The sequence below is a fragment of the Narcine bancroftii genome, chromosome 2 (assembly GCF_036971445.1).
Source record: "Narcine bancroftii isolate sNarBan1 chromosome 2, sNarBan1.hap1, whole genome shotgun sequence".
Taxonomy (NCBI): domain Eukaryota; kingdom Metazoa; phylum Chordata; class Chondrichthyes; order Torpediniformes; family Narcinidae; genus Narcine; species Narcine bancroftii.
The window spans coordinates 74,214,248-74,240,703 of NC_091470.1; the positions used below are offsets into that span (position 1 = coordinate 74,214,248).

At 43.8% G+C, this 26,456-nt stretch overlaps 1 protein-coding gene across 1 annotated transcript in view; it reads left to right on the top strand.

Moving 5' to 3' along the window:
* LOC138753744 (C-type lectin domain family 18 member A-like) overlaps positions 1–26,456 on the top strand; it is a 60,157-nt gene that overhangs the window by 14,456 nt on the left and 19,245 nt on the right. The window contains exons 3-5 of the mRNA XM_069917104.1: positions 17,842–18,087; positions 19,252–19,349; positions 25,180–25,301. Coding sequence (XP_069773205.1) covers positions 17,842–18,087; positions 19,252–19,349; positions 25,180–25,301 — 466 coding nt within the window. The remainder of the gene's footprint in view (positions 1–17,841; positions 18,088–19,251; positions 19,350–25,179; positions 25,302–26,456) is intronic.

Sequence of the window (26,456 nt, forward strand, 5' to 3'; positions counted from 1 at the left end):
GGGCCCAATTCCAGGACTTGTACTGAGGGAGGGACTTGGGGGTAACTGCCTTATTAGGGGATTCCAGGAGGAGTTTCAGAGGGCAGGTGGGCCAGCTCTACATACGAATACAGTGCCAGTGGCATAGTAACAGCATACACTGGTGTATCGCCACATCAAGGAGACCAGAACTGCACACAGAACTCCAGGTGTGGCCTCACCAGTACCCTGCACAGTTGGAGTAGAATTCGTCTGCTCTTAAATTCAATCCCTCAGGCAACGAAGGCTAACATCCGATTTGCCTTCTTGATTACCTGTTGCACCGACAAACTAACATTTTGTGATTCATGTACAAGCACTCCCAGGACTCAATCTTTCACCATATAAATAATAGTCTGTTCTGCTATTTTTCTTTCCAAGTGGATGACCTCATATTTGTTGACATTCTACTCGATCTGTCAGAACCATGCCCACTCACTTAACCTACCTACTGCATATCATATAAATAGTGTTTCAGGTTTTTTTTAAACTTGTTGGCATAACAGTTCATAAGAGAAAAGAATCAGAATTTACTTTGAAGTTAAGAAAGATGCTTTCTTGAAAGGGGAGGAGGGCGAAGTGAAAGAGGTTCAAATTTTTCCCAGGTGCTATGGCATACATTGGAAGAGAATAAAGGTGGGGAGGATTGAAAATGGTCACTTATAATTAGGTGACACAAAGGCAGTGTGGTAATGATTAAATTCTAAAGGGAGTAAAGCAGCTTTTGTTCACACTGTATAAGTAGCCTGAAAATGGATGTACAAAATGATGGGGTTCACTGGTTGAGATAGCACCAATGAAGACGAAAAGCCTGACATTATGGGATGAAAACCTTAGCATTCAGAGTTTTGGAATATATATGTAAAGAATTTATAAATTGGAAAGCAGTTCTCAAGGGTAGCGTGAGAGTGCAGAATGTGGCAGAGGTTTTTTTTAAATTTAGACATACAGCACAGTATAGGCCCACAAATTCATGCTGCCCAATTTACACCCCATTAACCTGCACCCCCCGATACGTTTTGAACAGTGAGAGGAAACCAGAGCACCTGGAGAAAGTCCTTGCAGTCACGGGAATTGCAGGATAGTGTTCCAGTGCAGAATGGGGCAGAAGTTTTGTAGGATAATATTACCGTGCAAAGTGGGACAGAGGTTTTGTAGGGTTGTGTTACAGTGTAGAGTGGGGCAGAGGTTTGGAAGGGTGGTGTTACGATGCAGAATGGGGCAGAGGGTTTGTAGGGTGGTGCTATGGAGCAGAATGGGGCAGGGGTTTTGTTGGGTGGTGTAACGATGCAGAATGGGGTAGAGGGTTTGTAGGATGGTGTTACAGTGCAGAGTGGGACAGAGGTTTTGTAGGGTGGTATAACAGTGCAGAGTGGGACAGATGGTTTGTAGGGTGGTGTTATGGTGCAGAGTGGGGCAGAGGATTTGTAGGATGGTGTTACAGTGCAGAGTGGAACAGAGGTTTTGTAGGGTGGTGTAACAGTGCAGAGTGGGACAGATGGTTTGTCGGGTGGTGTTACGGTGCAGAATGGGGCAGATGGTTTGTAGGGTGGTGTTACAGTGCAAAGTGGGACAGATGGTTTGTAGGGTGGTGTTACATAGAAACATAGAAACATAGAAGATAGGAGCAGGAGTAGGTCATTCGACCCTTCGAGCCTGCTCCGCCATTCAACGAGATCATGGCTGATCTTAAAGTTCAGTACCCCGTCCCCGCCTTCTCTCCGTAACCTTTAATACCCTTATACTGAAGAAATATATCTAATTCCCTCTTAAATATATTTAATGGACCTGCCTCTACTGCCCTCTGTGGCAATGAATTCCACAGATTCACCACCCTCTGGGTAAAGAAATTCCTCCTCATCTCGGTCCTAAATGGTTTGCCTATTATCCTCAAACCATGGCCCCGGGTTCTGGATTTTCCCATCATTGGAAACATCCCATCTGCATCCATTCTGTCCAGTCCTGCCAGAATTTTATCTGTCTCTATGAGATCCCCTCTCAATCTTCTAAACTCCAGTGAGTACAATCCCAATTTGCGCAATCTTTCCTCATAAGTCATTCCTGCCATTCCAGGTATCAGCCTGGTGAATCGCCTCTGCACTCCCTCCATTGCAAGAACATCCTTCCTTAGATAAGGTGACCAAAACTGCACACAATACTCCAGGTGGGGTCTCACCAAGGCCCTGTACAGCTGCAGTAAGGTATCCTTGTTCCTATACTCAAAACAACATACCATTTGCCTTTTTAACCGCCTGCTGTACCTGCATGCTCGCCTTCAGAGACTGATGTACAAGTACCCCTAGGTCTCTTTGCACTTCCCCATCTCTTAATCTATTGCCATTCAAATAGTAATCTGCCCTCCGGTTTGTATTACCAAAGTGGATAACCTCACATTTATCCACATTGTAGTGCATTTGCCATGTATCTGCCCAGTCCCTCAATTTATCCAAATCACTCTGGAGCTTCCTGACCCCCTCTTCCGTGCACACAAGCCCTCCTAGCTTAGTGTCATCTGCAAATTTTAAAATATTACATCCAATCCCCTCATCCAGATCATTAATGTAAATTGTGAACAGCTGAGGTCCCAGTACAGATCCCTGTGGCACCCCACTGGTCACCGCCTGCCACTCAGAAAATGAGACATTTATCCCAACTCTCTGTCTACCTGCCAGCCAGTTCTCAATCCACATCAATACTTTGCCCCCAGTCCCATGAGCCTTGATTTTGGAAGCCAGTCGTTTATGCGGGACCTTATCGAAGGTGCAGAGTGGGAAAGATGGTTTGTAGGGTGGTGTTATGGTGCAGAGTGGGACAGATGGTTTGTCGGGTGGTGTTATGGTGCAGAGTGAGACAGATGGTTTGTCGGGTGGTGTTACGGTGCAGAGTGAGACAGATGGTTTGTCGGGTGGTGTTACGGTGCAGAATGAGGCTGAGGTTTTGTTGGGTGGTGTAATGGTACAGAAAGGGACAGAGGGTTTGTAGGGTGTTGTTATGGTGCAGAGTGGGGCAGAGATATTATAGGGTGGTGTAACGGTGTAGAATGGGACAGATGGTTTGTAGTGTAGTGTTACGATGCAGAGTGGGGCAGAGGTTTTGTAGGGTGGTGTTACGGTGCAGAATGGGGCAGAGGTTTTTTGGGGTGGTGTAACGCTGCAGAGTGGGACAGAAGGTTTGTAGGGTGGTGTTACGGTGCAGAATGGGACAGATGGTTTGTAGGGTGGTGTTACAGAGCAGAATGGGAAAGATGGTTTGTAGGGTGGTGTTACAGAGCAGAATGGGAAAGATGGTTTGTAGGGTGGTGTTACGGTGCAGAGTGGGGCAGAGATATTATAGGGTGGTGTAACGGTGTAGAATGGGACAGATGGTTTGTAGTGTAGTGTTACGATGCAGAGTGGGGCAGAGGTTTTGTAGGGTGGTGTTACGGTGCAGAATGGGGCAGAGGTTTTTTGGGGTGGTGTAACGCTGCAGAGTGGGACAGAAGGTTTGTAGGGTGGTGTTACGGTGCAGAATGGGACAGATGGTTTGTAGGGTGGTGTTACGGTGCAGAATGGGGCAGGTCTTGGTATGTTTTCTTCTGCATAAAAGGCAAAGGAAAGGTGTTGTTGCTGAATGTAGAACCCTTTGTCCCTATAGCTTTCCTCCCTGTAGGATAGTCGGTTCTATAGATGTAAGACATCATCATTGCGGCCCATCCCTTTGCGAATGAAGATGTACACGGTGCCTTGTAGTTCTTCTGCCCTCAGACATTTTTGTAGTTGTTGGCACATTGTGATGTGTCACTACGAATCACGAAACACCATGCAGTGCAATTTTTTGTGTGGCCCTCCCAGTCTGTATGGTTGACATGGAATGACTGGAGATCACGCTTGATTACGTCTTTGTAGCAAAGATGTGGGCAGCCAACAGGGTGGGGAGCATCTGGTAGCCCATCGTAGAGGACCTTTGGGCAGACGGCCATCCTCGATACGGACAATATAGCCAGCCCACCGGAGGTGGGGAGCGCAGATGATTGAGTAGAGGTCTGTACCTCCAGTTTTTTTTCCAGGACTTGGATGTTTGTGACTCTGTCGTGCCATGAGTAGCCTAGGATGGATCTGAGGCAGCGGAAATGGAATGTGTTAAGGCAATGTTCTTGCTTTCTGTTTGTGACCCAGGATTCCCAGCCATAGAGAAGAGTACTCAGCAAGCAGGCCTCGTAGACTCGGATCTTCAACTTGGTGGAGAAGTGGCAGTTATCCCACACGCGGGCACGGAGGCATCCGAAGGTAGTGGATGCTTTTCCCAGGCATGTGTCCAGTTCTGCTTCAAGTGAGTTCATTGTTGTCATGGTGGAGCCCAAGTAGCAGAATTTCTCTACGTTGGCGAGCACTGACCCATTGATGGTAATTGATGGAGTGTTGTGGGTTTGTCGGCTAAAGACGACTGTCTTACCCAGGCTGATTTTCAGACCAAATTCAGCGCAGGCAGATGCAAATGCGTCACACAATGCTTGCAGCTCTGGCTGGGAGTGAGCCACAAAGGCAGTTCTCGAATTTTAACTCTTCTGATTTTGGTTTTGGCTCAGAGTCGTGACAGATTTAAAAGTTTTCCGGAGCTCCTTGAGTGCAGGGCTATGCCTGAAGCCTCTGGAAAGGCATGGTGCAGAAGAGCAGAGAAGAAAATGCCAAACAGAACTGGAGTGAGTACGCAGCCCTGTTTTACATTGCAGCGGATTGGGAACTCTTCTGATCTCGAGCTGTCGAATTGGACAGTGGCCTGCATGTTGTTGGGAAACTGGACGATGGTGGACAGTAGTGTGTCAGGGCAGCCAAGATGTTTTAAGACATGGAATAGGCCTGAGCAACTAACATAATCAAATACCTTTGTGAGGTTGATGAAGCACAAATAGAGGGGTTTGGGTTGTTCAATGCATCTCTCTTGCAGTTGGCAGAAAGTGAAGACCATATTGATAGTTGATCGAGATGGTTGAAAGCCACATTGACTTTCAGGCAGTATTTTGTTGGTGATGGTTTGCAGGCGGGGGAGGATTGAACGACAGAGTATCTTACCTAAATGGCTGTGCAATGAGATGCCACGGTAGTCGTTGCAGTCTTGGCGGTCACCTTTGTTGTTGTAGAGGGTCACAATATTCGCATCCCGCAGATCTTTGGGGATGCAGTGGTGAAGCTAGCATGTTTTGAGTAATGTGTGCTCGGAGACAAGCTTGGCTTTGCCGCCAAGCTTCAAGATCTCAGAGGGGATACCATCAATTCCAGGTAATTTGTTATTTTTCATGCAGTGGACCTACTTTTTTGACATCAGTGATGGTAAATTCAGATGTAAGACAGCAACATTTTTTTGGTCCAGTGGGAATTGGTTTTTAAAAAAAAGTGACATGGTTATGATTAAGGTTAACAGAGTTAGGACTAGTTGCAATTACAAGTTGGTTATTGTTTATCAGAATTCCCTAGTCCACATACGAAGGAAAGCAACCCATGAAAATCCATTCATTGTACTGCACTGTAACTGGCAAGTAAACCGGAGGCCAAGCGAGAACACTGGCTTTCAGTCATCTCATTTGGTGTTAATGCCAGATTCACTGCACCCGTTAGATCAGAGGAATGTGAATGAGCCCTTTGAGCCAAGTGCTTCCTCCCTTGTCACAGAAAGGTCTAATTGGAAGACAATCTAGAGAGCAAATGCATGTTTTTTTTTAAGCATGGCTGTAACCTAGTAACAACCCAATCCCCATTCATTGGCTATTTAGTGATGGGGAGTGGGGAGGGGGAGGAGGAGAGTGGGGGAAGCTGTCAGTCAGTGATGTATGAACAAAAGAGATATAATTCAAGGTGAAAAGGCCATTGGGATACTTGGCTTCCTGTGATACAAAGTGGGCTAACGATGCATTGGAGGAGAGTCATACCCTTCCCCAGACAGAGTTGCAAAGTGAACTGAAGTTAATCACGCTTTATTTTATTTATCAAAGTTAAGGGTTGGGAATTGTTGTTGGACAGTTTTGGTCAATGCAGCAATAGGGAGGAAACAGCTCTAGGGAAGGTGCCAAACAATGTCCTTATCATTGATCCGTTGTTTAGTCAGTGGCTCTTGCAACTTTACTGGAGTCTCAGGACCATGAGTGCAGTGTAATTGAAAGTCCAGGTCTTCAAGCAAAGAGCTTGAGCTGTTGCAAGGGTACATTTGTTCCCAGTACACAGAGGATATTTGTTGAACCCTACAAGGGCAGAATATTGAGCACATAGCATAAGGTGCACCTGTAGGCAATGTAAGTGTGACCTGAAATTGATTAGTAATTAGCCTAAAGAGGGTTTAGGACAACACAAGCCTGTGGTGATCTGCTGGAGCGAGTGATGAGTTAAAAGGATGGTCATGAGGCAAAGAAAGACCTGCAGAAGAGCAGAGAGACAAGATCAAGTTCAAGTTGACGATCATTGTACAACCCAAGTACAACCCAAAGTAATGACGATCTCCGGTCCTCAGTGCAAAAATATACAAGCACACAACCCGACATGCAAACAATACATCTCTAGTACATTTATACAGGTATAAAAATGAATAAAGATTGTTAAATAAATGGTAGAGTCTCGGAGGGATTGTTTGAGCAGTTCTTCAGCATTCTCACTGCTTGTGGAAAGAAGCTATTTCTCAACTCTGTTCTGGCTCTGATGCTCCTCTCACACCTCAAGTTGTTCCTCTCACACCATTTCATGAGATTTTCCACCTCTTCTCTGTATAGTGTGACTTATCGTTGCTACTGATGAGACCAACTACTGCCATGTCATCTGCAAATTGATAATGCTATTGGATCTGGATCCGACGTTGCAGTAATAGGAGTGGGCTGAGCACACGGCTCTGAGGTGCACCAGTGCTCAGCGAGTCAGAGATCGACGCTCTGCTGCTGACATAGTCAGATTGTGGTCTTTCCATTGGGAAGTCCAGTTTCAGAGAGGATTGGTGCTGAGTCCCAGCGAGGACAGCTTCTCCACCAATCTCTGGGGAATGATTGTATTGAATGCTAAGCTGAAGTCGATGCACTGTGGCCTGGCGCTATGTGACATTGTTCTCCATGTGGGTCAGGACGGAGTGGAGGGACAATGATATAGCATTATCAGTGGATCGGACTTGGGAATTGTATTGTTAAGTCTTGTTACTACATGAATAAAAGTTCCTTTTGTGTACTGGAGAAACTGAGTATAGTCTGAAGTTTCATTAGTTAATGTACACAGTCAAAAGAACAGAGACAAGACACATATGACTTGATAGAGTGAGATCTAAAACTCAAGTGGTTTATTCACATAGCACATGGACCAAGCGGTGGCCAAGGCACATTTCAAGGTGGTTCAGTCATAGCCGTACGGAGCTTGCATTTTACCATATATGGTTATAGTGGACATTCCTTGGTGACTAATTATGTAACAGATCATTAACATAAAACAATTAGGTTAATGATTTATCATAATTGCATAGTTATGAGATACTAGTCACCACCCACATGGTTGACTTGTGACCATCTGATACATTCATGGTAGAATATTTCTGTCATTGCATTGATTCTCTGTTAATTATAACCCAACACGAGTGGTGAAAAGCTTCTCTTATCACACCTACAATGATCTATTGTGAAAGAAATCGGTCAGCATCCTATTTTATTGAATCAATATTGTCAGCTTTCACCTTCCACATGAAACACTTCTGTATATTAGACATTTGCTCTTTACACAGTTGTGCTGACCTTACACATAATGAAACAGAGGCTCAAGAGTATTGGATGTGGGGTAGGTTCATTGGTCACTATTCAGGTTGAACCCTTTACAGTCCAATGAGGCAGTCAGAAAGAAAGCAGAGAGCATAAAAGCTGCACTCAGATCTACAAATGAGATGAACAGAATATAGTTATAATAAATTATTGCTTCCTTTGAGTAATGATTGACAAAGTTACAAACAACATGGGCAAGAGTGGAAGAAGTCCTCTTGAAATCAGGGGAAGACGAATCAGTCCTTATCGAAGGGTCACCAGTGGAAAGAGGGAAGAACTTCAAGTTCCTGGGAGCCATCACTTCCAAGGATCGGTTCATGTTGACACAATCGCAAACAAGGCTTGCCAGCAGCCATACTTCATGAGGAGTTTGAGGAGATTTGGTATGTCACCAAAGACTCCCAAATTTCTACAGGTGTACTGTGGAGAGCATTCTGACACTGTCTGGTATGGAAGTGCCAATGTATAGAACAAGGAAAAACCAATTTGCTCGGGGGGGCATGCTTGCTGAACAAAGGCTCAGTGTGGAGCCTGACCACCGAGGCCCTCAAAGCAAGCAATCGATCATCAGCTCCCCACAATGGTGGGCCCTGCCCATTGCCCCAGTGACCATTGTGGACATCTACAAGAGTCAGGGTCTTAAGAAAGCAACCTCTATCCTTGGAGATCCTCACTACCCAGGCCATGCCCTCTTCTCACTGTCGCCATCAAGAAGGTACAGAAGCATGAAGACTAACACAAGGACATCTTCTTCCCCTCTGTCATCAGATCTCTGAGTGGCCATTTAACCACAGTCACTACCTCATATTCTTTTATTTTTTCACTAAAACAACATATTTTGTGACCTGCTCGTGACAATAAAGTCTGATTCTGAACTGATTGCTTTATAGAAATGAATTGGAAGCCTGGTGATGCTATCCACCAGGCAAAATGAGAACCGAGCAGTGCGAACCTGGAGGTTCGTATGGCTGTTGTGAAGGAGTTGGTGGATGCTGGCCAGGTACGGTAAATAGAGAAGATCCTATTTTCAGAGAAAGGGGTAAAATAAGGAGAGGCATTTACAGAGCCAGCCATAGTGTGTTTCAGTAAGTAAAAGAATGGCACCATTAAAACAATAGGAGTGAAGCCTATGAAAATGTCGACACAGATTCCAAAGGTTAAAATTGAATCTGACCAAATTCATTGATGTCCAAATGAGAAAAAAGCCAAACAGACTGGGCAGATGGCAGCAGGTCCTGGGTGAGAATAAAGAAGAGTCACTGTATACGAAGAGACATGTCACTTTGGGGTCAGAAGGTCGCAAGTAAGGCCTTTGGAAGAAATCAAAAACTGATGGAAAAAAATGCCATTGACACAGAATAGACTTGCACCATTTACAATGAATAATCAGTTATTTGATATTTTGTTTTCCAAAGGAATTAAGGAAATAATGGACTGTTTTGAAGAGGGAAATCTCATTGCATTTGATCAATTAAAAAATTGATACAGAATAATACAATATTTTGTTATTATCAAATAAAGGCACTTTTGCATGACAAATTAGGTCTAATGATGTTACTGCCTGAAAGGAGTGAAATAGAAATTTTGATTGGTAATAAATCCGTTTTAAAAAAAATTATTTCAACTATTATTGGAAAAATGGAATACGAAAGCAAAGAATTCATAGATCTCGGCAGAGGTACAAGATGGATTTAAATACAGTGCAACTCTGATTATCCAAAATTGGATTCTGAGAAATCCTCATTTATCCAAAATTTTCCCAGTGGCGGCAGCAGGAACCTCGGGCTTCCGGGCAGGAGCGGGACCTTCGGGCTCCTTGTACAAGCAGGACCTCGGTGGGGAAGTGTCGATGATCGGCAGTGCCCAGTATTTTATTTTTGGTGAGAATTAAATTTTAATGCTTAAAAAGCCTTCCCTTGCTGTTTGATGTTTGAACACTGTTAGAAGTGATTTGCTGTTGCTACTGGACTGTTTTTTTTTTAAATGACCAGTTCTCTGAAAAACTGTTTATCCGAAATAGGCCCGGTCCCGACCATTTTGGATAATCTGAGTTCTACTGTATTAGTATTGGGGAGAACTTCATCATAATAGCAGGACAAATACAGTAAATGTTAGATATAGATAAGTAAAATATAATTTTTTACATCAGCTGTATCTTACCCCACTGAAACTAAATAGACTAAAATCAGATTTATCAGACAAATGTTTTGGGTGTGATCAAGAGCAAGGTATTTTCTTACACTCCACTTGGTCATGTTCAAAATTAAGACCATTCTGAATGGAATTAGGGGCATTTTTCAGAACAGGTGACAAGAGTTAAATTTCCTCAAAATTCTATGCTTTTCCTGTAAGGTAATGTATCAGGGATAAGACCAAAAAAAATAAACTTGTTTCAAAAAGAATATGTGAAAATTCGTTAGCAGTTGCAAGAAAATGTATACAGTGACATGGAAATCGGATACATTTGGGATTGGATAGATGTCTTGCTGAAATTTGTAGTTGTGTACCTCTCAAAGATTACATATAATTTAAGAAATATGATTTTTTCTTGAAGGTTTGGTGCCCATACTTATAACATAACAATTACAGCACAGAAACAGGCCATTAGGCCCTTCTAGTCCGCACCGAACCAAACACCCCTTTCTAGTCCCACCTCCCTGCACAATGCCCATAACCCTCCATCTTCTTCTCATCCATATACCTGTCCAACCTTTTCTTAAATAATACAATTGACTCCGCTGCCACTATTTCTCCCGGAAGATCATTCCACACGGCTACCACTCTCTGAGTAAAGAAGTTCCCCCTCATGTTACCTCTAAACCTCTGCCCCTTAATTCTTAACTCATGTCCTCTTGTTTTAATCTTTCCTCCTCTTAACGGAAATAGTCTATCCACATCCATTCTGTCTATCCCTTTCATAATCTTAAATACTTCTATCAAATCCCCTCTCAACCTTCTACGCTCCAAAGAATAAAGACCCAATCTGTCCAATCTCTCCCCATACTCCAGATGCTTAAACCCAGGCAACATTCTGGTAAACCTTCTCTGCACTCTCTCCACTCTGTTTATATCCTTCCTATAATTAGGCGACCAGAACTGCACACAGAACTCCAAATTAGGCCGCACCAACGTCTTATACAATCTCAACATCACCTCCCAACTCCTATATTCCATGCAATGATTGATAAAGGCCAGCATACTAAAAGCCTTCTTCACCACCCTATTCACGTGAGTTTCTACCTTCAGGGAACGATGTACCATTACTCCTAAATCTTTCTGCTCTTCTGTATTCCTCAATGCTCTCCCATTTACCACGTATGTCCTATTCTGATTCTTCTTACCAAAATGAAGCACCTCACACTTATCAGCATTAAATTCCATCTGCCATTTTTCAGCCCACTTTTCTAAGCAGCCCAAATCCCTCTGCAATCCTTGAAAACCTTCTTCATTATAAATTGTAGGTATTAATTTATAAGTTATCCCCTAGACCTTTGAACACCTTATCAACTCCTTGGAGTTAATCTATTGATATATGATTAAAATGTTAAGGTACAAGTTCAATGAAACTATGGGAATTTTAATAACCAGGTGTGTTCTCGTTTTTATTTCTTTTAACTTTCTTTTCTTGTACTTTTTTAAGTTTTTCTTTTCTTTTTGGGATTATATTTGGGTGGGAGGGACATAATAGGACATATTTTAGTTGTGGTATATGATTGATATTCTGTAGTTGGATTAATACACGTGGAATTTAATTTTAAAAAATGTTTTTAATTCACGGAAAATGCATGGAGGAGAAGGCAATTCATCCCTTCGTTTGTGCCACCAATCAATCCGATCATGGCTGATCAACCCCAATTCCCTATTTTTGATTTTTCTTCATACCCCAAAGTCTCTTTAGCTACAAAGGCTACATTCAACTCCCTTTTGAATATATCTAATGAACTGGCCTCATCAACTTTCTGCGTTAGCGAGTTCCACAAGTGCACAACTCTCTGAGTGAAGAAGTTTCACATCATTCTCAATCCTAAGTGACTTTCGCCTTGTCCTTAGATTGCGACCCTTTGATTTTAACTTCCCCAACATGAAGAACATTCTTCCTCCATCTAACATGTGTGGTCCTGCCGGAATTTTTTATGGCTCAATGAGATCTTTCATTCTACTAAACTATAACAAGTATAAATCTAGTCCACCCAGTCTTGCTTCATATGTCAGTCCTGCCATCCCAGGAATTAGTATGGTGAACATTCACTGCACACCCTGGACCAGTTTTCCACTTCTAATAATTAGAACAGAGAGTACGCCCATTCAGCCCATCAAAGACCGCACATTCCAATCTCATTTCTCCTCCTTATTCTCTTGAACTACTGACTTGCTCTCTTTTTTCTTGCCCATCACCTTCCCTCTACTTCTTGCACCACTAATATACTCCAAGGGGAAATTTACAGAGCCCATCTAACCTACCAGCTTGTGTTTGGGCTGTGGCTGGAAAAACTGGAAATCCCCATAGTCGTAGAGAGAACATGCAAACTCCACGCAGGTGGCACCCACGGTGTTGCCTTTATCCTGCAATATTCCCATTATCCAAAAATAGAATCTTTGTAAAACACGTAGGATTTGTTCATCGCATGAACATTGCAAAATAATGCATGACGGAGCAAGATGCCCACACCATACAAGGGATGTTCGTTTAACTTCTTCCCCAATGACATGCAGGAACTCTGTATCAAACACTTCCCCAGTAAAGACAGAATTGAAGTGTCGCTTTGTCAAAAGTGTGGGACAACCTCACAAACCTACTCAAACTTAATGTTGAGTTTGGGGTTCTATGTGGCCTGTCATTTCTGTCACCCATTCATCAATACTTTCACATACCTAAAATGCCAGTCTTATCTCAACTGAAGTTTCTTCGTGCTTTTATCAGCTTGAACAGGAGTTGCTCGGTTCGTCAAAGTACAGCTAACTCGATTTGTTAATGGAGCTGATTAATATGCCCATTGTCATCAAATCAAACATTTTTTTCAGGCGCCCAGTGTTAAACAAGACATTTGCCATCAGTGCCATGTGCAGGTTTCACGTAGGATGGAGTTTATTATTCTCTGTTTGTTCCTGGCACGGAACAGGTTTTATATGGAGTATGTTATAAACAGATAAGGTGAATGTTTTTTGCAAGGACCAAGTGTGCTAGACGTGAGATAAGAAGAGGATGGGAAATGTAATATAGGCTTGTGAGTGTTGGATATTAGATAGGTTGATTGGCCAATGCCATTTACCCTGGTGTAGGTGAATGGCGGAGAATAGGGAGGGAGCAAGGGACGAAACAGGAGGGAAAATATAAGTAGGAGTTGTGTAAATAGGTGGCGCAGACATGGTGGGTGAAGAGCCTGTAACCTTCTTGGAGAATAACAACTGTCCTGCATAAATGGAAACTACAGTAACTGATTACCATATTTGATGGCATATAGGACTGCCCCTTTTATCCCCCCCCCTGATAAAAATCACCTGAAAAACCACCCTGGGTCTGATAAGCAAAGGTGACATTTTAGTGCCACCATGTTGGGCTCTGAAATACAAAATGTTCAAACTACTCACCCAGCTTCTAGAAACCCAGGGAGGTGCTGCGGCTGTCCAGGAATTGAGCCCGCAGCTTCACGGAACACCTTCCCTCGAGTGGCCCATGCTTTCTGGAGCTGCCGCTGCTCACTTCCTCCATGAGAAGGCCGACCACAGTGGCCCCCGCCAGCAGACCAATGACCATGCTTGTAGTGCACAATGATGGCTTGACAAGCACGGCCCTCCCTGGCAAATTGAATGAAGCGTGGTGGCAGGTGCTCGACAGGCCACTCACTCACTGCCACCCCCTCCCCCTGTGCCTCATTCAATTTACTCGGGGGGCCATGCACATCGAACAAAGGGTCAGTGGGGGGCCATGCACATCGTACAAAGGGTCAGTATGGAGCCTAATCACTGAGGCCCAGCTCTCCCCTTGAAGCAAGCGATCGATCATCTGGTGGTCTGTCAATCAATTGGTATTTTGGCGGGGAGGGGAAGTGGCCTGAGCCTCGGCGTGTGGTGGACAGGAGGATGTGTTACTGCTGTTGCTCATGTGCGAGGAGGCTTCAGCATCTTGTCCATGCAAGGCTAGAGGGTTTTCATCAAGGTGAGTGAAGGGACACACACACGCGTTATCTACAAGGGGTCTTGCAGGAGGAACCCGTTCGCCAATTTACTGGGAACCCGTAAATAGACTAAAACAATTTTTTCCTAAAATTTCATGCTAAATATGGGGGGGGTGTCTTATATGCCATCAAATATGGTAAATGATTCGTTAAATATGAAGTTTTGCGAAGTTGAACAGTAACTCTCACTGTGAATAATTTGTGATTGTGCAGTAACAGTGATTAACCATTATTCTTTTCCATAAAGCAAAGATCTGTAACTGTTATGTACATCTATTGGTCCAGATTTTGCAAAGAAACTAATAGTATTTATTCTTATAGCATTCACTGCAGTTAAGGATAAATCAGGCTGCAGGCTCTGGTGTGCTGAGTGAGGAAAAAGGTTTGGTAGGTCTCAAAGGCAAGGACCCTGGGCACACAGTTTTGATGAGGAAGGATTTTATTTACAAAAGGCAAGTGTGGGAAATGGTAACTGATGCAGCACTCATTCACGTACAACTGTGGGAAAGAAATAGCGGACAATTAATAACAAACATGGGGAAAATAGCGTGGAAACAAAACACTCTCTCTCTCTCAACTGGGCACATACATTGATCAAGAAAAAATCACTACAATGTCCCTCCACCCCTTGACTCTGATAGGAACGGCTCTATGCAAAAAGGGACACTAATTAAATGCTCCCAACTCTTTTAACAGTGCACATCTTACCAATAGTTTCTCCAGCGCCCTTCTACGTTTCTAGGCCTGGAGCGAAGCAGGGTGGTCCCAAGCTGGCAAAGAGAGAGAACAAAGAACACACAGCACCTTTACAGTGCTGGAGGGTCTAGCTCAGGTCATTAGCAGAGTAAAGTGGCTCAGTTCCAGGATGGTTAATCCAATTACAACAGCTAATGGCCCAAGGCCAAGTACAGGCAAGCTGGAGAGTCCAGTCCAGGTAATTTACATGGATTCAGTGGCAAGGTGTGCTCTAATGGGTTGGGAGGGACCAAACCTTGATTGGCAGCTGGTGTGCCTGACTAGGTAGGGGCCAGTGCTGTCACATGACAGCCACAACCCTTCCCAATATAGGTGTATTATTTTTTGTTCTTAATGGACATCTTATTCCACTTTCCGCACATAATTTGATGTTGAATTAGGTAGTGTAATTTATTGAACAATACACTGTGCAGCTGCCGAGAATGTGGGACCCCAGGAGACAAATACATGGACACTCGGTGTCTCTGAAGGCACTATCTTTTGCTTCTCTGCTCTTATTGTTGGGGAACTGGCCTATGCTACTGGCACCTCTTTGCATTGCTTTTACAGCAGGCAGAAGTTGACAAATTTTGTGTATTAATATATGACAATAAAAGGAATCTTGAAACTTTGGAGGAAAATTATGGAAGGAACATTTGTTTATCATTAGATTTTCACAATCTTGTGACTTGCCCTGGTTCGCCCACGTCTATGCGGAAGCCTAGAAAGAGCTCCACTGTTTCCAGTTCCTCAGAAGCCTGAGGAAATGTGTAATGTTACCTGATTCCCTTAACAAGTTCCACGGGTGCACCACTGAGAATGCTGAATAACCAAAGGAACTGCTCACAGAATTGGAACCAGAATTTATTGTCAAGGACAAGCCATGAAGTTCGGTGTTTGGTGGCAGCATCAATAGTGCAAACATTCATATTAAAACCATCTTACTTTTTTAACTATTAAAAAGAAAATAATAATAACAATTATAGTGAATGAAAAGTAAGGCAGCGTCTTTGGTTCATTGAATCAGGAATCTGATGGCAGCAGAGATGAAGCTGTCCTTGTGCTGTTGAGTGCTCATCATTAGGCTCCTGTACCTTTTTCTCCGATGGTAGCAGAGTGAAGAGGGCATGGCCTGGGTGGTGGGGGTCCTTGAGGATAGAGGCTGCCTTTTTTAAGACACCACCTCATGTAGATGTCCTCGATGGGGTGAAGTCTGGTACCTGTGATGTCGCAGGCCGAGTTAACAACCCTCTGGAGTTTATTCTTGTCCTAAGAGTTGGCGCCTCCATACCAGGCAGTGATGCAACCATCCAGAATGATCTCCATTGTACTCCTGTAGAAGTTTACTAGAGTCTTCGGTGACGTACCGAATCTAACCGTTTGTACAAAACAATATCAATTTATGTATATGAATGGATAAAATACTTGTTCTGCATATGCATTATTTGTCTGCTTGTGTGCTATGTCTGGTTGTGCGTCTGCATGTCTTGCACCCAAGACCAGAGAACACTGTTTCGTCGGGTTGTACTTGTACATTTAGATGACAATAAACATGAATTGACTTGAAAGCATCCTTTCAGGGTCATCAACTATGTGGTACGGGAACTGTTCTACCCAAGACCACAGGATGTGCAGAGGGCTGTGAACGGAGCTCTGTCCATCCCACACATCTCCCTCTCTCCTCCTCCCCCCAACCCATCCGCCTATAACTCCCGCTTTGGAAAAGCAACCCATCCCCGGCCACACTCACTTCACCCCTCCCCTGGCTCTCCCGTACAAGTGTGAGATCATGCACCACCAAATTCAAGGACTGTTTCATGCCATTATCATGGCATCAAGATGGTGAAATTATGTTATCTTTACTCTGTGCCAACTGATGTCTCTCCATAACTCCACTTTTGTACTGTTTATTGTTCTACTTTTATGAGATGTCTATTGGTCGCTCGCCAAAGAACATCGCTGACTGCATTTTTAACATCATGTGACAATAAACTTGAACTTGATGTCTGGGTATCCCAGAGAGCTTCACAGAAAAGAGTTCTAAAGTGTAACCATTCCTGCAGTTTGTGATCAATAAGCCTCACTCTTAAGAACAGGACTAATTTGACAAATTCTTATCAAAAACAAACAGTGAGAGTGATTCCATAGGAATTAAGACTTACCCTCCGTAATCACTGAATTGAGCTGTTTATTGTCAAGTGCACTGATTCAGTGTAAAGCTTTGTTTTGCATGCTATACAGGCAAGTCATCCCTTCCTTAATACAGCAGGTAGTGCATTAATAAAGTGAAGGTCCAGGGTGTAGCATTACAGTTAGTCCAAAAAGTGCAAGGTATAGTGTGACAGGACGAAGTGCAGTGTACAGAGAATGGTACAGTAGAACAATGCATAGGAATTGTCTTTTATCAGTGCTGAGTGATTCAAGGGTCTGATGACAGAAGTAAAGAAACTCCTTGAATACAAAGGTTTTATGTTTTCAATCTCATGGACCTTCTGCCCAACATTGGGGGAGAGAAGAATGTGTGCATGGGATGGGTCCTTTAAAGCATTGGCAGTTTTACCGAGACAAAAGACAGTATAGACAGTGTCGCTGGAGGGGAGAGTGGTTTGTCTGATAACCTGAACTGTGTTTCTTGTGGGTTTGGGCAGAGCAAACTCCCGTACAAATCTATGATGCATCTTGACAGGATACTTTCTATGACTGTAGTTGTGCTTGTCTTCAAGAAACATTGACTGTATTTACATGGACTAAACCTTACTCTTCATAACCTGCCTCCAGAGTAACACCATGAGTATTCCTCACCCTACTTATAAACTATGATTGTGGAGTTACATAGAAAGTAATGGCTAATCTTCAACAAACAGTTACTGTTCTTCCCTTGACTGGCTTTAAACTTTGATAAACGGTAATTGTAATGAACAAGCCTTAACCAATTTGACAATGACTTACTTTGTTTTCCTGATATTATTGAGGGATCCTGGTCATCCGAGAGACCCCATGCTGTTCCCGTTATAGTGTTATGGGATCATGTGAAAGGGAAAAGGGAGTCTGCATTTCACAGCTGATCCTAAAGACATCAGCCATAACATGGGGGCAGGAGTCACTGATTTTCTGCCTGTGTAATCCCACCCTCTAACCTTTTCCTGGATTCCCCTGCAGGAGTGGAGTGAGAAGCTCGCCCGACTAGCACAGATGAGGGCGAGCAGTTGCCCGAGAAGTCAGCAGGACCAACGGGTTCAGGCGATGGAGGAGGAGGAGGAGGAGATCGGCTGGAATTATCACATCATCGTGGATGGGAGAGTGTCCGTCTCGGATGTCATCGACCTGTGGTTCAGAGAGGCTCAGAATTACCACTACCACACAGGGCATTGCAAGTACAATGCTTCTTGTCAGCATTATACACAGGTGGGTGCCGAGAAACACATTTTTTACAGAGGAGCACACAGGCTGGGATTTTTCTCCATGAACACTTTACCATCAATTGCTTTCAATGCATCAATGTCACTTGTATTCTCTCCTTAAACAATGCATTCATGACCCATTTGAGAGTGTTTTGGTGTGTCCAGTGGCACCCAGCTTCACTGTGTCCCTTGGAATGTATTCCTGCAGCTTGGAATGTGTCAGTGTGCTGCTTCCCTGACCGATAAGAAATGATATGAGACACTTTTTAAATCTTACACGGAAGTCCAACGTACAGATGTGCCAAAATTATTTTTTGTTGCAGCCATACAGATACGCCAACTACACTCGTATAAAAACTTGCCTCGACATGCCAAGACACAGAGATAATAAATGAAAGGATAGATAAATAAATATTTACTCCTGCAATTAGCTCAAGAAACAAGTGACATTTCAATTATGCAGTTTAATCTTTTGGGTAGTTTGCCTGTTGGACCATTACCACACACTGTGGTAATGTTGGTGGATGTTGGAAATCTGCTCCTTGTTACATTGACCGAAACTGTCAAACCGTTTCTGCTCTTGGATGATGTCATGTGCTAGCTGTTGCATCGTGCTACTTAGAACCATAGAATGCTACAGCACAGAAAACAGGCCACTCAGCTCTTCTAGTCTTTGCAAACCACTATTTTGCTAGACCCACTGACCTGCTCCCAGTCCATAACCCTTCTGACCTCTCCAATCATGTATCTATCCAATCTTTTTTTAAAACTCAAGATTGAACCCGGATTCACCACATCAGATGGCAGCTCATTCCACACTCCCACCACTCTGAGTGAAGAAGTTTGCCCTAATGTTCCCCCTGCACTTTTCATCTTAAAACTATGGCCCTTCATATTTATCTCCCCCAATCTTAGTGGGAAAGCCTACTCGCATCCACTCTATCTATACCTCTCATAATCTTATAAACCTCTCCTCATTCTTCTTCACTCCAAGGAATAAAGTCCGATCCTGTTTAATCTTTCCCTGTCATCCTCTCTACCTGATGCCAACCCCTGGCCTCTTTGCCATGCACCCCTGCCTCCATCTCCGTCACACTTGGTGTTCAGCGGGTGAGGGTGATGAGGTTGAGTGACCCCTCCCTCCTAACTCCTGGTGTTTATTTCACAGCTGGTCTGGGCCACTTCGAGCAAGGTGGGATGTGGGAAGCACTCTTGCATTCATAACGAAGAACGGACGGTGATTGTCGTCTGTGCCTATTCTCCAGGGTAAGCACATATTTACCATGGAGCAGCACATTCATGTGGGACATGGGAGGATTGAAATGTGGCATCTTGCCTCCAGTACCCCCACCTCCACTTCCCCATCATTGGTCATGATACACCTATCCTCACGTTGTCCCTCCATGGAAATAGATGGATTCTTCAGGCTCTAGTTGGTTGATTCCCAGTTGTCATTAAAACTGCTTTCTCCCATATGTTGTAATATATTTACAACAGATGAAACTATTCAGAGAATTCCGTATTTTTTGTTATAGCCTTATTTTTCTAGTAGCCTTCGCATACCAAGCAAGATTATTTTTATTTTCTAGCACTGGGGTCTGGCAAAGCATTGTAAATTTCTGGATCACTTCTAGAAGGTTGGAGGTCCAGTTAATGAATGATCTAATTATTTTCCCAATTTCTAATAAGATAAAGGAAGTAGGCCATTCAGCCCATCATCTGCCCTGCCATCCCATCATTAGCTGATCCATTCTCCCACTCAGCCCACTCCCTGTCTTCTCCCCATAACCTTTGATACCCTAACTATTCAGATATCTGCCTTAAGTACACCCAATGACTTGGCCTCCACAGTCACCCAAATTCTAGAGGTTCACCACTCTTTGGTGAAAGAAATTCCTCTGCATCTGTTTTAAATGACCACTCTTCAATCCTGAAGTTGTGCCTCTTGTCTTAGACTTCCCCCACCATGGGAAGCAACTTTGCCACATCTACTCTGTCCAGGCCTTTCTCCCGAAAATGGTACAACGAGGTTCCCCCTCAAGGAATACATTCCAAGAGATGTCAAACGTTTCTCGTATGTTAATCGCTTCATTCCAGGAATCATTCTTGTGAATCTTCTCTGAACCCTCTCCAATGCCAGCACATCCTTTCTTAAATAAGGAGCCCAAGTTTCTTTAATTAATGTAATTAACGGGAGCAGTTAGGGCAGACCAGTTGTAGGATGTGGGAGGTCAGGGGCAGCACATTTGTTCCTGATGACTACACCTGCAAAAAGTGCATCCAGCTGCAGCTCCTAAAAAACTGATTTAGGGACCTGGAACTGGAGTTGGATGAACTGTGGATCTTAAGGGAGGCAGAGGTAGTAACAGACGAGTTTCAGGGAGGCAGTCACCCCTAGAGGTCAGGAGACAGGTAACTGGGTGACTGTCAGGAGAGGGAAGGGGAAGAACCAGACAGTGCAGAGCTCCCCTGTGGCCATTTCCCTCAACAAGTATTCTGTTTTAGGTACTATTGCGGGGGGGGGGGGCGGGGGGGAAATGACCTACCAGGGAGAAGTTGAAAGTTGAGGTGGTCACATCTCCAGCACAGAGGCTTCCCCCCCTCCCCCCATCGGCTCAGAAGGGAAGGGGGGAGGAGAGAAGAGGAGGGCAATGGTGATTGGGGACTCGTTGGTTAGACAAGTGGACAGTAGGTTCTGTGAATTATATTGAGACTCCTGAATAGTATGTTGTCTCCCAGTTGCCAGGGTCAGGGACATCTCTGATTGAGTTCATAGCATTCTGGAAGGGGAGGGGGAGCAGCTGGATTTTATGGTCTACGTTGGTACCAATGACAGAGATAGGAGTAGGGATGAAGTCTTGAAGAGGGAATATAGGGAGCTAGGACAGAAGTTTAAAAAGCAGGACCTCAAGGCTGGTAATCTCTGGATTGCTGACTGTGCCACATGCCAGTGAGGATAGGAACAGGAAGTTGTGGCAGATGAATGTGTGGCAGTCGATTTGGTGCAGGGGGCAGGGGTTCAGATTTCTGGATCATTGAGATCTCTTCTGGGGACAGGCTGCACCTGAACTGGAGGGGGACCAACATCCTGGCGGGCAGGTTTGCTGGGGAGGGTTTAAACTACTTTGACGGGGGGGTGGGAATCAGAATGTGAGGGCAGAGATTAGGGTAGAAGGACAAAAGCATGATGCTACGTGCTCTGAGTTGGTGAGGAAGAACAGGCAGGGGACAAAACATAAATGGAGCCAGTTAGAGGATTTGAAATGTGTCTATTTCAGTCCTAGGAGTATTATGAATAAAGGGATGAACTTAGACCATGGAACAGTATGTGGAACTACGATGTTGTGGCCGTTACTGAAACTTGGCTGGAGGAAGGGCAAGGTTGGCTGATGCAGGTACCAGGGTTTAGGAGTTTTAAAAAAGAATAGAATGAGAAATAGAAAGGGGGGAGGGGACGGGGTAGCATTACTGGTTAGGGATAGTATCATGGCTATAGAAAGGAAGGATGCTGTAGAGGAAGTGCCAACTGAGTCGGTGTGGGTAGAGGTCAGAACAGGAAGGATGCCATCAATGTGCTGGGAGTGGTCTATAGGCCCCAAATAGCCCTTGGACCTCTGAGGAGCAGATAAGTAGTTAGATTTTGGAATGGTGCAGAAATTGCAGGATTGTGTGATGGGAGACTTCAACTTCCCTAATATTCACTGGTACCTCCTGACTGCAAGAGGGATAGATAAGGCAGAATTTGTCAGGAGTGTCTAAGAAGGATTCCTGACACGGTATGCGGACCAGCCTATGAGAGGAGAGGCTATAGTGGATCTGGTTCTGGGGAATAAACCTGGACAGGTGGCGGACCTCATGGTGGAGGAGCATTTTGGTGAGAGTGACCACAACTCCCTTAGCTTCAAACAGCTATGGAAAAGGATATAAACAGTCAAACTGGGAAAGTGTTTAACTGGGGAAGGGTAAATTATGAAGGGATGAGGCAGGAACTAGCGAGAATAAATTGGAAACAAGATGTTCAAGGGTGAAAGCACAGAAGTAATGTGGAGGAAGTTTAGGAACCACTTGAGCAGGGTTCAAGATATGTTTGTCCCACTGAGACAAGGAAAAGATGGTGGGAAAAGAGATCTGTGGTTGATGAAATGGGTCAGACACAAGTCAAAAGGAAGAAGGAAACAGACATTAGATATAGGCACCAGGAAACAGGAAGGGCTCATGAGAAGTATATGCTATCCTGGAAGGAACTTAAGAAAAGACTTGGGAGAGCTCGAAGGGGGCATGAGAAGGCCTTGGCATGTAGAATTAAGAAGAACTCCCAAGGCCTTCTATTCATATGAGAAAAACAGAAGGACGTTGAGGATGAAGGTGGGGTAGCTAAATGATGAGGAAGGCATCATGTGCCTGGAGGTGGAGGAGGTTGGGAGGTCTTAAATGAATACTTTGCATCAGTATTCACAAGAGAAACTACCTTGATCATTGTGAGGTGGAAATTGAACAGGCCTGTGTGCTAGACAACGTGGAGATTAAGGAAGCAGAAGTGTTGGATCTTCTTAAAAACATCAAGATTGATAAATCCTGGGGACATCACGTGATGTAGAGGAGGAAGGAGGTGGCTTCCCGGAGCTCCCGGAAAATTATTAAATAAAAGGAAAAATGAAGTCGTCTACAAGAACCTAAATAGGAAGAAAAAGGAAGAACTTGCCTTTAAGGTAAAGATGTTGAAGAAAAATCAGCAATCACCGGCGATTTTGATCTCCCGGCGAGAAGAGTTTTTTAATGGAGGAGGCCTACATGCAAGAAGAAGCTGTGGTTTGTAGCCCATCCTGCCCCACACTCCCCGCCACCCCCCCCGCCTCATGCAGATAACCTGATTTCTAAGACGAACGGTGGAGCGTCTTCGGCGTTGGGGCCAAGAGATGCTTTGGAAGCAGGAGACTGAGCATGCGCACTGTTGTGCACATGCACGATGTGCAGGTTCACCAACAAAAAGCAAGAAGGAGGAGGAACTCTCTTTCAAAATGGCGATTTAGAGGAGGATCAAAGAATAGAAGAGGAAGATGAACTGGTAAATGTTAAATAAGAGACTAAGATTCTATTTTCATGTTTAAAGTTGATTAAAAACAACTTTTGTTTTAAAAAACACTTGTCTTGGTGAATGTCTATTGCTGCTGGGTTTTGGGGTCATTTGGGCTCATTACAGTGTTCCATTCTGGTCACCACATTATAGGAAGGATGTGGAAGGTATGGAGAGGGTACTGAGGAGATCTACCAGGATTTTGCCTGGATTGGTGAACAAGTCTTATGAGGCAAGGTTAGCAGAGCTGGGAATTTTCACTTTGGAACGTAGAAGGTTGAAGGAGGCTTAAGAGGTCTACAAGATTATGAGAGGCATAAATAGGGTGGCCAGCCAGCACCTGTTTCCCAGAGAAGGATCAACAAACACCAGAGGATGTGTAAAAAGTTAAAGGAGGGAAGTTTAGGGGTAAATTTTATTTTTACACAGAGTTGTGGGTATCTGGAATGCCTTGCCAGGGGATGGTGATGGAAGTTGAAACATTGGGCCATTTAAAGGACCCTTAGACACGTGGATGAAAGAAAAATAAGGGGTTACAGGGTATGGAGGATTTAGTACTTTTTTTTTAGGAAGGTATATATGGGTTGGCACAATATCGAGAACCAAAGGGCTTGTACTGTGCTGTATTGTTCTATGTTCTAAAACGGTACCACAAATTCAAAATGAGGCCAAACTAGTGCCTTATCAAGCCTCAACATCACTTCCCTGCTGTTACATCCTATTCCTCTGAATGCCAACATTGTATTTGGCTTCTTCAACTTCGACTCACTCGGGAGGTTAACCTTTAGGGTATCCAGCATGCGGACTCCCAATTCCCTCTAAATTTTAAATTTCTCCCCATCCAAATAATGGTCTGTCCATTTATTCCTTTTATCAAAGTGCACGACCGTACACTTTCCGCCATTGTATTTCACTTGCCACCTCTTTGCCCCTTCTCCAAATCTATCCAAGTCTCTCTGCAGCCTCGCCCTTTCCTCCTCACTACCTGCCCCTCCATCTATCTTTGTGTCATCTGCAAACTTAGCCACAAAGCCATTTATTCCGCAGTGCAATGTGAAAAGCAGTGGCTCCAACACTGACCTGTATGGAACACCACCGGTGACCAACCAGGATAGGATCCCTATTCGTGGAAATACATGGAATTCCATATTAAAAGACACATTCCACCCAGGTCTCACTCTCTTCTCCACACTACCACCACCACCCCTATCCTCCATCGGCCATATGAGAAGTAAGCTTGAGAACACACACCTCCAGATTCAAGGACAATTTCTTCCCTGCTGTTATCAGACTCTTGACTGGGCCTCTCATTGGTTAAAAAACTAATGCCTTGCACTGTTTAATTGTCTTTTTCCCTTTAACATGATCCCCTGCACTTTTCTTGCACCATCTGTAATACTATGAAGAGGATGACCTGCCTGGGTACCATGCCAAGCCATGTTTTTCATCATAGCTCAGCACAGATGATAATGTACAATTCAATTTAATCTGACATGAGCTTGCCTGCTCTCTTAACCTGCCAGGGTCCCTTCAGAGCATTTGCTCCTTTCATCTTTGGTAATAGGGTGGTACAGTATTTTGAACCCAAACTATTGGAATAAAGCCCTCATTGCCTTACTGCAGAGGCCACCCTAAGCTGCTTTTCTAGTTGCCCCCTCATGTATGTTCATTCTAACTTTCTAATACATCTATTACTAATTTCTATTTCCTAGCACTTGTTCAGTGGCATGTAGTGCCTTGGTGATTCAAGTGTGTGTCCGGACATGACGCAGAAGTAAGCCAAGTGCATGTTAGCTCACGTTGCCTTAAGTAATTCGGGAAAGCTTGCTTGGATAAATTCATGTTTGACAGCCAGATAATGATAAATAGGACCAGTGGTAAACAGATGCAGGCTATTTCCTCAGTGCACGATCCGTAACCCACATGGTTCCCAGTTTGCATTTTAGATCGAAATTGATGGGATTGGAGTAATGGTCTACAAGACCATCATGCTTGCTCTTATGGTCATTCTTCCTGCTTCAGAGGAAACTGGGAAATCAATGGGAAAACAATCATTCCCTATATTGAAGGACCTTCGTGCTCCCTGTGCACTTCCCGCATGTCAGGCTGTTTCAAATCCTGGGATTATCATGGAGGTCTCTGCGGTGAGTACTTATTATCTATCATGCAGTCAACAGTCTGATCATCTATAGACTTCACTGTAACGAGTTCTGTTATTACAGCCTGCAGATGTCATTGTGCCAAAGTGTTTGATGCAGTGAATCCCTCCCAAATGTGTCTTTGTAGCAAACCTTGTTCTTTAGAGGAGACTTGAAAGATAACTGTACAGTGCAGGCAAAGATTAAACCTTGAACAGAGAGTCATCCAAACAGTTAAGGTCAAGCAGCATTGAAAGAGACAATGATTTAGGTCCAATTCCCTCTGTCAGAACTAAATATTTATTCCTTTTTGACCAGTAACAGTGAATTGCAGATAGGTGAGATTCCACTCCACCTGGCTGTGTACAAAGATGAGTCCCTTCTGGGGCCCATTCTGAAACAAATAACAAAAGTGGATTTTCCACAGGATCTGGAGTTGTACCTTCTGGGAGATATTGGGGATGTGAGTTTTAGATTGACCAAGGATCAAATTCTGTTCATGAAGGTCACCCTGACAGTAGCTAGGAAGTGTATAGTTGTTTCATGGAAGTCCGACTCTCAACTAAATACCATACGATGGAATGTGGAAATGCAAAGTTGCATTCCCCTGGCGAAAATCACGTCCAATCTAAGGAACAAACATGACACATTCGTTGGGGTGTGGCAACCTTGAAGTACGATAGCGATCCGTCCTGGCAGGGAAACTAAAGTGACCAAGAAAGTGGGGCATGGTGCAGGCGGTGGGCTTTTTTACTTTAGTTTTTTTTAGCCTTTGTTATTTAGCCATCCTGGTTGGGTTTTCTTCCCTAGGTTTCTGTAGGGGTCTATGACCCCACCAGAATTAGTATCTGTACAATTTAATTTACTGTTTTTCACGCTGGTAAGGGTGGGGGGGAGATGGGAGGGATAAACACAGACTTCGTATATTGTATGAATGTTGAAAGATTTTACTCTCTGTTTGAATTTTGCGAGTCTATGAAAATCAAAATAAAATATTCAAAACAATAAGATTTAATCTTTCATCATAATTAAAGTCTTTTGCAACTCCCCAGGATTTAAGTGTTCATCTTTTCTTACTCAAATACTTCAGACAGGATTGCTCTGATTTTTAAATCTGGTTTTATCCTCCTGATATTTATTTTCAATTTAACTGTGTGAAGC